Consider the following 13043-nt stretch of genomic DNA (forward strand, 5'->3'; position numbering starts at 1 on the left):
ACTAAAAAAAAAGAAAAAAAAAAAGGAAGAAGCAAAAAAACAAAATCTTAAAGACGAAAAGGAGGGTAATCAAATTAAACTTTGTAAAAATATCAAACTTCACAGGTACTATTTTTGAAATTTAAAACAAGGGGAAAAATTAAATTTCATAAAATTGCACAAATACTCATATTCTGTTTGCATAAACGTTGGTAGGAATATACGTATGCACGCATGTACTCACGTGCGTATGTACGTATTTATGCACTAAAGTATATGCAAACGCCCCTCTTCTGATTATCTCCCTTAATTACGGAGTTTCGCATTCGGAAAATAAAAGAAGCGTTCAGTACCTACTTCGTTCGAAAAAATAAAATAAAAAAATGTACGTACAGGGTCGCCGCGAACGCATCGTCATGCATATGTGCGCGGATGCGTAAGTTACGTGATGCCTGCGCATGCATACGTGCGTATGGGAACAAATGTATACCTGAATAATGTACTGCGCGTGAGCAGTTTAGCCATGTGAATAGTTTAGGTATGTGAACAGATAAGCATGAGAACGGCACAAGCGCACGAGCTGGCATGCCTACGCTAAACATACAAGCATTCGTCGACCTCGCAAGCAATATGACATTAGCGCAGGAAGGACAATCAAATATAGGTGTGTACCAACTAAATGGCACGCGCCACAAGATAGCCTGCGCGCACTACGCAATGAACTTTTTTATGCTTACACGTGTATGTAGTGTTAGATAAGAACACAAAAAGTACTAATAAAAATCTCCAAAGCCTCTTAACATTTTTTAAAAACGGGTTAATTAATGCCTTTCGAGTGAAAGGGAACAATCCCTCGTAAAAAAATTCACTCCAGTGTAAAATCCTTTTCAGCCATTTTACCATTTCACTGCTCGACTATTTTCCACCTCACACTACGTGGGAGATACGTCATCATAATGCTGTAACGTATCCAAATTCTGTCTGAAATGTATGCACATTTATTTATGTCCGTAATTGCCATCCGGGAACATAAATCGATACCATTCATTTTATGTGAGCAAAAGTCGTGTGAGAATGTCAAAGGAGGGAACAAAAAAAAAATGTCAGATGAAAAGACGAGTAGAGCAAACTAAAACCCAACTGGGAATCGAAACGACCGAATGCACATGCATATAATATACATTGTATACATATTGCGGGGAAATGTGTGTCCACGCAAAGCCGCTTAAACGCTCAATTGTCGCATTTTTCTGTCACTACGTGGAAGACCTTTTGGCAAACCGGTGTACACATACCCTCCGGAACTTCAACAGGCAAACGTAGAGACCGTTAAAAAAGGAAAAAAGCATAACAGCATAGTAATAAAGTAAAATTTACTGACAGCGGAATGGAAAAATTACATTCGTGAGAAAAACCTTTTTTATCAATCTTATATCCTTTGAATTAAAAAAATTGTTTTTTACTTTTTTAAAAAAGAAAAAAAAAAAAAATTAAAACAATAAAATGTACATATAACATAATATACAATTTGAACAGGAAATGCATACGAAAAAAAAAAAAACAAAAACGAAAAGGTATAACCAAGAGCAAATTTTAAATGCGGGTTAATTTAATGTCCTTCTCGTTTCCTTTTTCCTTTAAAAGTAACAAAAAAAAGAGGGACGTATACAATTATAAGCACACAATGACTGATTTGTGTGCAGAATAATATGATATACAAATTACATAATCTCCAAAACAGCGTCCTTTGGGCGAAAGGGGGTATTTTGCCTGGTTTGGTTACAGAAGTGACGCGCTCCATAGCACGTACATGCATGCGTGTATAAATTTAACACACATGTGTATACACTGTTCTGCTATCTCATCCACACATAGTTCGTACTGTTCTTGTTTTTTTCGCTGGCTACAACTTGGATGAAATACCTGTGGTGGGGGAATAAAATTGGGGACAATATGTATGAGCATGCGTGAACAAGGGTGCGGCGCACACAATTTGGAAAAAAAAGCAGGCATATGGAAATAAATCCACACACATAAGCATATATAAATTAACAAATGATGCAACAAACATGTGCGGAAAGAAAAAAAAACGGTTGTGCAGAAAAGCAGTCGCCTTTCCTTACTTGTAGTGTGATGGTGCTTGCAAAATATAGAAACTGTTTTTCTTTTTATACGCTTGTGTGGATCTTGGGCGAAAAAAAGAAAAAAAGAAAAAATTATTTATATTAGTACTTGCAGTAAAAAATATAACAGTAAAAATCCAATGATTGACAAATTAACAAAAACAACATGAAAGATTCTGCTTAAAAATTGAAACAAAACAGGAATGCATAAATGGGTAAACTACTTTATGATTCTCCCCATGAATTGGGTTTCATTCAGTTTAAGCAGCCTCAGGACATCCTTTTTAATTAAGACACAGAAAAAAATACAAAAAAAAAAGAAAAAAGGAGGATTTTATTTTTCTCATAAGAGGTGCGGAAAAATGTATAAGCGCGCGTGAATACAGCAGCACGCGCATATACATATATACACAACATATGCATAACTTCAAATTTAAGTTCAAATTTGTATTTCGTTCATTTCGACGGAACAGAACGATTGCGAAACTTGTTCATAAGAACTACAACTATTTTCGTAATAATTACTTGATAATTTTTGACATGAACAAATAACTTCCCATAATGCGAAAATTTATTAACCAAAACTGTGTCATTATTTTTTCCATCATACTTGTATATAATCGTATGATTTGTTGACTTGTCTGTATTAATTTGCACGATTTTGTTTTTTGTGAATTTTTCTAAAAACTCCACCAAATGTTCGGTAACACAATTAAAATGAATGTTGTTAAAGTATACGTACGTTACTAGGTGTTCGATTTCTTCCAGTTTGACGTCTAACGGGTTAATGGAATATTTATTTATATTTTCAATAATTTCGATGGAACCATCGTCACTATGGTTGCTCCTTTCATCAATGTTCATCTTACGTATATTTTCGTCCTTCCAATGACCACTATTCATATCACATTTCACACCATTTGGATGGTACTCTACATTTCCGTTTCCTTCCCCTCCTTTCATCGCACTGCTATTAGTAGGATGTGTACCGTGCTCGGAACCGTTGTCAGGTTTCAAGTGGGTACCATCACTGCTATTTGTTTTCTCTTCGCCCTGTTCTTGTTCCTTCTTTTCTTTTCTCTTTTCAACTAATTCCACCTCCTCCTCTTCCTCATCATCCTCGCTTGATATATCTTCATCGTCACTACTCATCCATTCGTATCTTTTTTTCTTTTTATTATTTCCATTCTCGGTGATAGCTTCATCACCACCTACAGCCATGCTGGATGCGTCATTTTTTTCCTCTTCTTCATTCACCTCCTCGTCCTCTTTTTCCAACTCGGCCCTTTCCTCCTCTTCCAAATTGTTTAGGCAATCTAAATCAATTTCTTCTGAATCGTCATCTAATTCCTCGATCCATTTTTTTTTCTTTTTTTGTTTTTGGGCTTCACCAAGTTTCCGTTTACCTAGCATTTTCTAATATGTTCATTTAAAACATTGCCATGCATGTGCATATATGTATAGGTGTTGTTGGCGAGTGAGCGTACACTATATGTGGGGGGCACGCGTAAGCACAACGGCGTATGTACACATATGCGCATGGACATGTGCGTATGTGCCCATCCACATGCAGCACAACAAACGTGGATTAATTCATCCTTTCGCACGAAAATGCTAACATGTTCTTAGTGTTACTAATTTATAAAAACTAGGAAAAAACCTAAAGGCATTTTTTTAATGTAGGTTATGGTACTGAATTATTTATGGATTTAAAAAATAGGCAAAGCTAAACAAAAGCGGAGTTGTTTTAATGGTAATATAATCGCATGAGGTTGGGCTCACAATTATATGTATGAGCTTTATTCGCTATGTAACATATTATATACGGTAGTGGTTGTGTGGCTCCCTGTACGTGTTCAATAAGCACATAAACACCCGTTATTTCTGCGTATAATGTTAAAAAGGCTCTACTTTTAAGTATGAACTTGTCGATTTAAAAAAAAAAAGAAGATAATCATGCAAATATAGTTACCTTAATCATTCACTCTGCTTTGAATATTTCACGTTCCTTCTGCCTAATTTTTTTTGCGTATTTTATATATTTTTTTTCTTTCTCGTTATATGGTACAGAATACAGAAAAAACTTCTTCCACGCAGAGGGTAAAAACCATAACATGAGAGAAAGTGCCTTATCTTCGTAGAATCAACGACAGTGCCGTAGTTGCATAATTTATAAATACAATAATTTTAAAATGAAATATAAAAAACAATTTCATGATATATATAATCGCATTCAATGCATTCTCAATTCGGCGTATTAAAAAAGGAAAAAAAAAAAAAATTTTTACTATATACCTCTTTTTTTAGCTGTGCATTTTTTGCATTTTGCATTTTTCTTTTTTTAAAACTACCTCCTTTTTAGCGGAACGTCACTGATGGATGGTATGCGAGCATTACGTTCTCGCCAAAAAAAAAAAAAAAAAAAGAAAAATACGAAAAAAGGGCACCCAACGAGGTTATTATGCAACACGTTGAAAAAATTAAAGAAAAATTTATTCCTTCCAACTGTGATGAACCCATCCAATGCTTCATTTTGTAGGGAGCTTTACTTAATACATTTTAGCTTTTTTTTTTTTCCTGTCTCTTCATTCTTTTTCTTTCTTCCACATTCTCTTCTTTTTACTTTTATTTTTATTTTTTTTGCATCTTTTTTCTTTTTTTCCTTTCTTTCCCTTCTTCTTTTCTTTTAAAGAAGAAGGAATGGAACTTATCTAATATAAGGGACAGAATATAATGTGGTAGAACCATCCCCTGCTGTGGAATTTGCTGTCCAAAGTTCAGTTGAATATTCGGTAGAAGAGTCTTCGTCTTCTGTTAAGGTGTCGATTCTTTGTCTGATGGTGGACCTTTTTTTCCTTTTAGTGTTATTTCTGCTGCTGCTGCCTCCAAAGAAGTTTTTTATTCCAGAAGGTAGAAGATCATACTATGAAAGGAGAAGGTGGGTGATAGGAGGGGAGAAACATCTATATATATATATATATATATATATAAATATATATATATATGCACGCAGCCTGTACTGTATTTTTATTTTAAATAACAATTCATAATAGGGAGCATTATTATTTATATATTCAATTATAACTGTTGCACTTACTTTATATAAAAAGAGGGCAACTGCCGGAAGTGCTGCTGCAGCGGCACCACCACCAGCAATACCAATAGTAGTGGTGGTATTGTCCATTCCGGAAGAGACAGGTGCTGTCAGTGTGCTCGGCAGTGCAGCAGGTGCCGGAGCGGGTGCCCTGCTTCCACCACTGGAGGATGATCCTCCCATTTCAATTGACAGTTGTTCTGAGTTTCCTGGTGCACCCCTTTCACCTCTTGAACCTCCTGGACCTGTTGCACCCCGTTCACCTGTTTCACCCTTTGAACCTGCTGGACCTTCTGTTCCATGTGTTTCAGTTTCTGAAGGTTTACTTTGGACAGTTTCCCTCCCCGATTCAATATCACTCCTTGTACTTGTTGAAAGTGTTACATGTTGTGGCACAGACACGGAAATGCACTTCAGTTCCCGTGGTTCCCTAAATTCCCCTTCCTGACTCCCTTTTTCGTTGTTAAATTTGGTACAATATGATTCCCCGCCAATGGGGTAACAAGTTTTACTTAACTCTGAATGTGTTGATTTAGCTTTCTTGAAGGGGGCATTACATTTTTCATTGTCGCAATATTCATTACATTTCCCACTCTTTTCTATAGTACTGTAGTCATAGTACCAATCAAATAGTATTTTAGCTGGTCCGAAACGTTCCTCCTTCATACCATCGTACAAATTGGTGCACGAACATCCGAATATGGAATTCTGCAATTTTCCATAAATTTCCTTCATAATCATTGAGAGAGAGGGTCCTCCATGAGAATTTCCCTTATTTATTTTATCCTTTATTTTATCACCTATCCAATACCATAAGAAATGACAAGGATCATAGTAGGATGGGATGCCCCCATCCTTCTTCTCTGTGCATGCGTAACAATAAGCCCGTACTATTGCGATGGGTAATTTATCATCATTAATATTGAGTTTAGTTAATGCACTCTTAACTTCCTCTATTAATTTTGCACTACACCCTTGACTACTGGTCGCTAAGGAACACGCACTAGAATTCTCAAATGCAGCGTACACTTGTTCTGAGGGTAACTTATTTGAACTTCCATCCTAAAAATGTCATTAGGTTAAAATAGATTGTGTATGAATGGGAGCTTTCCATATATATATGTACATTCCTTTCTATATTATTATTATATAGCCCATATGGAGTACTGCATTTGTATTTATAATATTGTACGAATAATATTTATAGTATTCATGATATTCATATATAATCATAGTATTGTGTGCATAATATTCATACATATTCATAATATTTATTTACTGTGAATGGAAAAATAATTTGTACTACCTGTAGTGATGATGATGCTGACCATGTTGATTGACGGGGAGGTGTGGAGCAGTTTAATTTCTGCGGTTTCTTATATTCTTCCTTCGTAGGTTCTTCTTTAAATTTGGGACAATATTGATCTCCGTCAGTTTGACTGCAATCTGTACTTACTTTGTTATATGTTGATTCAGCTTTGCTGTAGGACTGCTCGCACCTCCTGTTATTGCAATATTTATGACAGTCCTGGTTACTCTTCAGCTTATTGTAGTCATAGTACCAATCATATAGTACTTTAGCCTCGTCAAAACGATCCTTTAAAATACCTTCGTATAAATTCTTGCATTCACATGTAGGGTCGAATTGCTGCAGTTGTTTGTAAATTGCCGGCATAACCATTGAAAAATGGCTTTTTTCCTGAAATTTATCCTTCACTTTATCACCTAACCAATAAAAGAAAAAACTATAACGATCACTATTGGACAAAGAACCGAACCCTTCGCTCCCTCTCCCGTTACATGCTACACAGTAGTTCTTTGCAATCGTACTGATCAAATTCCAATTTCTCCCATTGTACGATTGTAATGATCCGTTCAGTTGTCTTTCCAGGTCACTGCGATTCTTATTTGTTCCTTGGAATGTACAACTCCTTCCTTCCCTTCCTTGGTCTAAAGCTTCGTATATTTTTTTTGAGGGTAATTTACTTGTATCTGTGCCCTACAAAATATAGAATTTAAAATTAACCAAGGAAGTATAGTACGTATAGATGTATATAACCATGCATTCCTTACATATTATTATTATTATTATTTTCCTATTATTATTATTATTTTGATATGTGTGTGTACATATACAATATTGTATTCATAATATTTATCCATACCCTATGCAAGGGAATAACTAACCTGTAGTGTGCACGCCATTGTTCATGTGTGTACATATTTTTCATATATAATAAAGTCATTTCAGAATATTCCCTTCACATATATTCGTACAGAACACACGTTTGAGGATTATGCTTGCTTTATAAGAATTGTAACTAATGAATTGGTATCAAATTTTTACTCTTCCCCCTTTCTTAAAAATGCGCGCACTTTAACTCCCAAAAATATGATACTACATTATACGTATCTACTGAATGAGTACGTATGTATATATATATATATATATATATTTAAGTTAAAAAATATATGTACAAAGTATTATGAAATTACCAAAGTGAACAGCAAGAAAAAGTAAAAAAAGAACTCAAAAAAAAGAAAATTTTAATCCAAAATTTGTTATGTATATGCACATTAATCCACACATTACCCTATTCAATTGTGTATAATTATTAGTACCTATTCACTACTACACTATGTACACCCTTCCCTAGTTATTATTTTTTTATATTTGACACAATATTGACTAAAAAGAGAAAAAAATTTTCATTAGGTAATATTAATGCTTCCCCCTTTATTCTTCCTTCCACTTCGTTAAATATATTATAAATATTTCATTTACATTAATAGGTGCACACTTTCCCTTATTTGAGCTTCCCTAATTCGCACAACACCCTATATACTAATAACTCCTTCTCTTTTTTCTTCACCATTTTTACTTCCTCCACTTCTCTTTTTTTAACTTCCTTCACTTCCTTCACTCCTTCTTTCACTTACTCCCTACACTCCTTCTTCTTTCACTCTCTTCCCTTCACTCTTTTTCCTTCACTCCCCTTCCTTCCATCCCTAACAATCATTCCTTCCACCAATTACCACTAACATAACCTTCCTTCCACCTACCAGCACCCTAACACAACCTTTCTTCCACCCTTAACAACCTAACAACCTACCATCTTCCACCTAACAACCCACCTACCACCTAACAACCTTTTTTTTTTTTTTTAGGTCCTAGTGCACGCAACCCCATGGGGAAGTAGTACTAGTACGGCGCCCACCGGTTTTGACTCCTCAGATTCAAGCAGTACAGATAGTGAAGGAACCTTAATAAGCTCAACCGGTACAAAAACAACGTTGCAAAGTCCATTTTCTCATAGAGGTTATAAAGACGACCCCATTAAAATTACTCTGCCATATGAAGGACCACATAATGGAACAAATTCAAAGAGAACTGATTATAATGTACCATATAAAACATCCAAGAATAAAAATACCACCTTGCGAGACAAATGTCGAAGGTTGTATAACAAATGTAAATATGGGAAATTTAAACATAGAACCTTACTACTACTTATATTGGGAATTTTAGCTTCCTTCTTATTAATTCTCCATTATGGGAACTTCCTGTATGAATTCCCTAAGGACCAGGTCCAAAACGGAGTTTCCTCGCTCCCCATAATAGGACCCTCAGCACTTACAATAATAGGACCCCTTATTTTAGTCGTATTAGTAGCATTTTATTATTATCGATCTCGAAAAAAATATATCCAACGATCCAAATACAAAAGACACAAACTATAAGTTATAAGTCGTAAGTTGTAAAATGTGGAAATTATAAGTTATAAGTTGTAAATCCAACTTATAAGTTGTACAAGGATTGTTGTAGTAGTTGTATTGTTGTTCCTGTGTACAAGGGTTGTTGTACAAGTTGTAAAATGTGGCATTCTTCCCCTTATTTTTTTACTTTTTTCCTTAATAAGAAGAACTTTTACTTTAAATAATATATGTTATTTTAAAAATGAAGAAGAAGAATATAAAGTGGAAGGAAAGTGGATGTTTCACACACAACGTGATGTGCATGTTCTGTTGTGTTCGTTACATACTTTGATAAGCTATATTATTTCTATATTCGTTGACTCCTGCCCATGTGGCTATTTCCCTACTTTATCTTCCTCTTCACCTGGTGGAATGGACAGTAGTAGCAGTAGTGGTGTATAGAATAGAATATTCGGATGAATTAGTTGAATCATATTCCGTTGTTGAGGTGACATCGTCATCGTCGTCATCATCGAACTCATTAAATCCTCTCCTAAGGGACCTTTCTCTTCTGTTGCTCCTTCTTCCATTTCCAGAGTAGTTATGCTTCCTCAAGAAGAAAGGTTTATACTTGTAAAAAAGGAGAGCAGCAATTGTTGGTAATCCTATTGCAGCTAATGCAGAAGGAACTGCAATGGTGACGTTGCTGGTACCTTCTTCCCCTTCTTTTCTGTGACTACCACAACCATCGTTCCCTCCTTTTCCTTCTCCACCAGAGACACCATCTGCTAAATCAGCATCCGAAAAGGAACCACTACTACCAGCTTGATTTGGATTGGGATTTGGTTTAGGTTTTGGTGGTGCGAAACAGGGAAGGAGATTGTCCAAATTTGCTCCGTCCTGCTCCTCGTCGCCTGACATAGGATCTGTTGTGGACACAGTGGCACATGTTAGTTGTGATGGTGGTGGGATTTTTCCACCATTATCCTTGATCTATCGTACAATTTTATCATAGTATTTATGGCCGCTATTTGGATTACCTGCTTTCACCGGTCCATAAGCTGTGTTAGCTGCTGCTAGGTATGTTTTATATGCTTCAGTACATTGAGTCTCGCAGGACACTTTAGAACCTTTTAGTGCATTTTTTATTGTTTTGTAGTCATGATAATAATCAAATACGGTTTTTGCTCTCTTGAAATTAGGGCAGCCAAGAGTGCTGTTAATAGGTTGGTAACTACAATGATGGTTTCCGGAGCTTCCCAATGTAGTGTAGATTGCCTGCATAATACTGAGAACTGTAGTAATATTCTGTACTTTTCCACATAATAGATCTCCTAACCAGAAATAGAAAAAGTCACAAACTACTTTACATGAGTGACTTGTTGTATCCACTTTAGATATGGAGCACCAAGAATTCGCAATTTTTTCGGGACATCCTTGAACTTTCGTTCCATCCATTAAAATACGTACCAGTATATCCTCTATTCCTTGTTTCCATGTACTGATTTCCGTACATGTATGTTTGTCATTTTTTTCGAAATGTGAGTACATTCTTTTGGAAGGTAATCTATTTACAGGATCGTCCTCTTCCTTCTATAAGTGGGAACAGTAGATTATGTATTCTAATATGACCATATGTTACTTCATTATATTACATACAAAGTATAATATGAAGATCATATATACGTATCTATTTTGAGCAGAAGGAATAATAAACTCTTACCTGATTCACCATTTTTCTCCTTTATTTGTTTATATGTACATTTGTTGTGTATACGTGGAATGTGCATTTATGTAAGAAATTATTTATGCGTTTAGAATAGCGGCGTGTAGGTATAGAAAGTTTACACATTCTAGAATAATTATGCATGAATATATATGTAATATTTATTCTACTAAAATAGTACACATTCTTCAATTTCTTCAAACAATGATAACATATTATATATATTCATCAAAATTATTATTTATATAAAGAAGGCAGCAATATAGGAACAAATGAACTATAATACCAAAATTAGGGAAGGGAGCAGAAGAGGTACATTTTTCAAGCGTACACATTATATTATTATATTATACGGTGATTACTTTGAACCTTATTTCATTATTTATACGATCCAGCTATTACGTATGTAGAGGAGCGGAATTGTTATTCTCAAGGAGTTCGCCATGTAATATTACTTTATATTTTTTACTGTTATTTGAGAAGTGTTTATTAAAAAAATTGCTCACATGCATGTACAATACAGTGTACTTTGTATATATACAGAGAGCATTTTTTCACACTTCCCTTCAGAAATGTGTTCCATGGTTTATGTGCGTGTACATTGCTTCTTTGTACATATGTAATGTGAATTTTTATGTTAGAATGGTTGTGTTATGTGTTGTTCCTCCCTTCTGATATATGTAGATATATTCACTTCTCTGTACGTTTATGTGGAATGTGGAATTTTATATGTTATAAAAGGGTTGTGTTAAGGATTGTTTTAAAGGTTGTTTTAAAGGTTGTGTTAAAATGTTGTGTTAAAAGGTTGTGTTAAAAGGTTGTGTTAAAAGGTTGTGTTAAAAGGTTGTGGTGTGTTTCTGCTTCTCCTATGTATTTAGAATAAGGGTCATTGTGTATATAAGTGTACGTACGTGTAAGGAAATTTGTGCCTGCTCCCCTTTCCATGATTATGAATATACATCAACTTTTTAACTTCTTAGAACATTGTGAATTCTTCAATCCCTGAACAGTGATAGCACACTATACACATATGTGCATCAAAATGATTATATGTACATATAATTAAGGCAGGAATACTAACACATGTTTCACAGTAACAAAATAAAATATAATGTAAGGGGAATAATTTAAATTACTCATATCCTCCCTTATCCATGCACTACATTATTCGATTGATGGTGAGCTCCCCCGTCGTACTATATTATTATTATTCACTCTATTATGTTATTATATATATGCGAACGGAGCGTAATTTTCTTCTTTTTATGTAGAAAAATTTAAGCATGCGCACATTCATTTATAATTTTTTATTCATTAAAGGGATTATTAAGGATTCTTAATGCGTATATTGTATAGTTCGTATTTAGAGATCCCCTTCTTCCTCTTTTTCTTATATGTGTACATTCATAAATATATACAGGGAAGAATGTGCTCACAATACAAATAGAGAAAAGAAGTAATACATAATGCAAAGAAAGACACATGCTCACATTTTGTTTAGAAGAGGGTGAAAATTCTGTTTCTGTTTTTGCACAAACATTCCTCGTAGTACTAGTAGTTCATTCTGAAACAACTCTTTCCTCTTCCATAAGATCACTCTCTTATAAAAACTTCGACCCACATCCCCTTTCTTTCCTTTTTTTCCTATAATTACACTATAAATATTTTAAACAGAAAAATATATTATACAATTTGAGTTTCCTTTCCCTTCTATTTCTCTTAATCTATGCTATATTCAACAAATAACAATATCACACCTCACTCTCCTTTCTTCCTTCCGATGGTTATATTACTCATAGTTTATTTATAAATATAGTCTATATTATATTAACTGAACTACCCCCCGTCCTTCTATAATCATATTACACTTTTAATATTAGTGCACATTTTTTCTTCCCCCTCCCTAGCTCCTGTTTCACAGAATTAAGGGGCCTAGGCTTCAGGGTTGAGGGTTGAGGGTTCATGGTTTAGGGATCAGGGTACAGGGCCTAGACCTCAGGGCATGAGCTTGAGGGTTCAAGATTTAGGGCTCACTGTTCAAGTTTCAGAGTTTAGGATTTAGGGATGAGGGTTCAGAGTTTAGGATTTACGATTCAGGGTTTAGCGTTCACGTTTACGTTTTAGGGTTCACGGTTTAGGTTTTAGGATTCAGGATTTAGATTTAACTTTTTAGGGTTTATGGTTTAGTGTTCAGGGATTAGGGTTCAGAGCTTAGGGTTTAGGGTTTGGGCTTCAGGGATTAGGGTTCGGGCTTCAGGGATTAGGGTTCAGGGCTTAGGATTTAGGGTTCAGGCTTCCGGGTTCAGGGTTCAGGGTCCAGGGTTCAGGGTTTAGAGTTTAGGGTTGTGGGTTTAGGTTTATGTTGAGGCTGTTTAGGATTTAGGGTTCAACGTTTAGTATTCTGGCCGTTGGATTTAGGCTTTGG

General features: G+C 35.0%; 1 protein-coding gene across 1 annotated transcript; it reads right to left on the reverse strand.

The window, feature by feature from the left end:
• Positions 1–1835: 1835 nt before the first annotated feature.
• PCOAH_00037890 (Uncharacterized protein) lies at positions 1836–3515 on the reverse strand (the record flags this gene model as incomplete). Its single annotated transcript, XM_020060580.1, has 4 exons — positions 1836–1902; positions 2103–2165; positions 2327–2382; positions 2628–3515. The coding sequence occupies 4 exons, from the start codon at positions 3513–3515 to the stop codon at positions 1836–1838; spliced, it is 1074 nt and encodes a 357-aa protein (XP_019917015.1).
• Between the last annotated feature and the right edge of the window lie 9528 nt (positions 3516–13043).

The sequence above is a fragment of the Plasmodium coatneyi genome, chromosome 12 (assembly GCF_001680005.1).
Source record: "Plasmodium coatneyi strain Hackeri chromosome 12, complete sequence".
Lineage (NCBI taxonomy): Eukaryota > Apicomplexa > Aconoidasida > Haemosporida > Plasmodiidae > Plasmodium > Plasmodium coatneyi.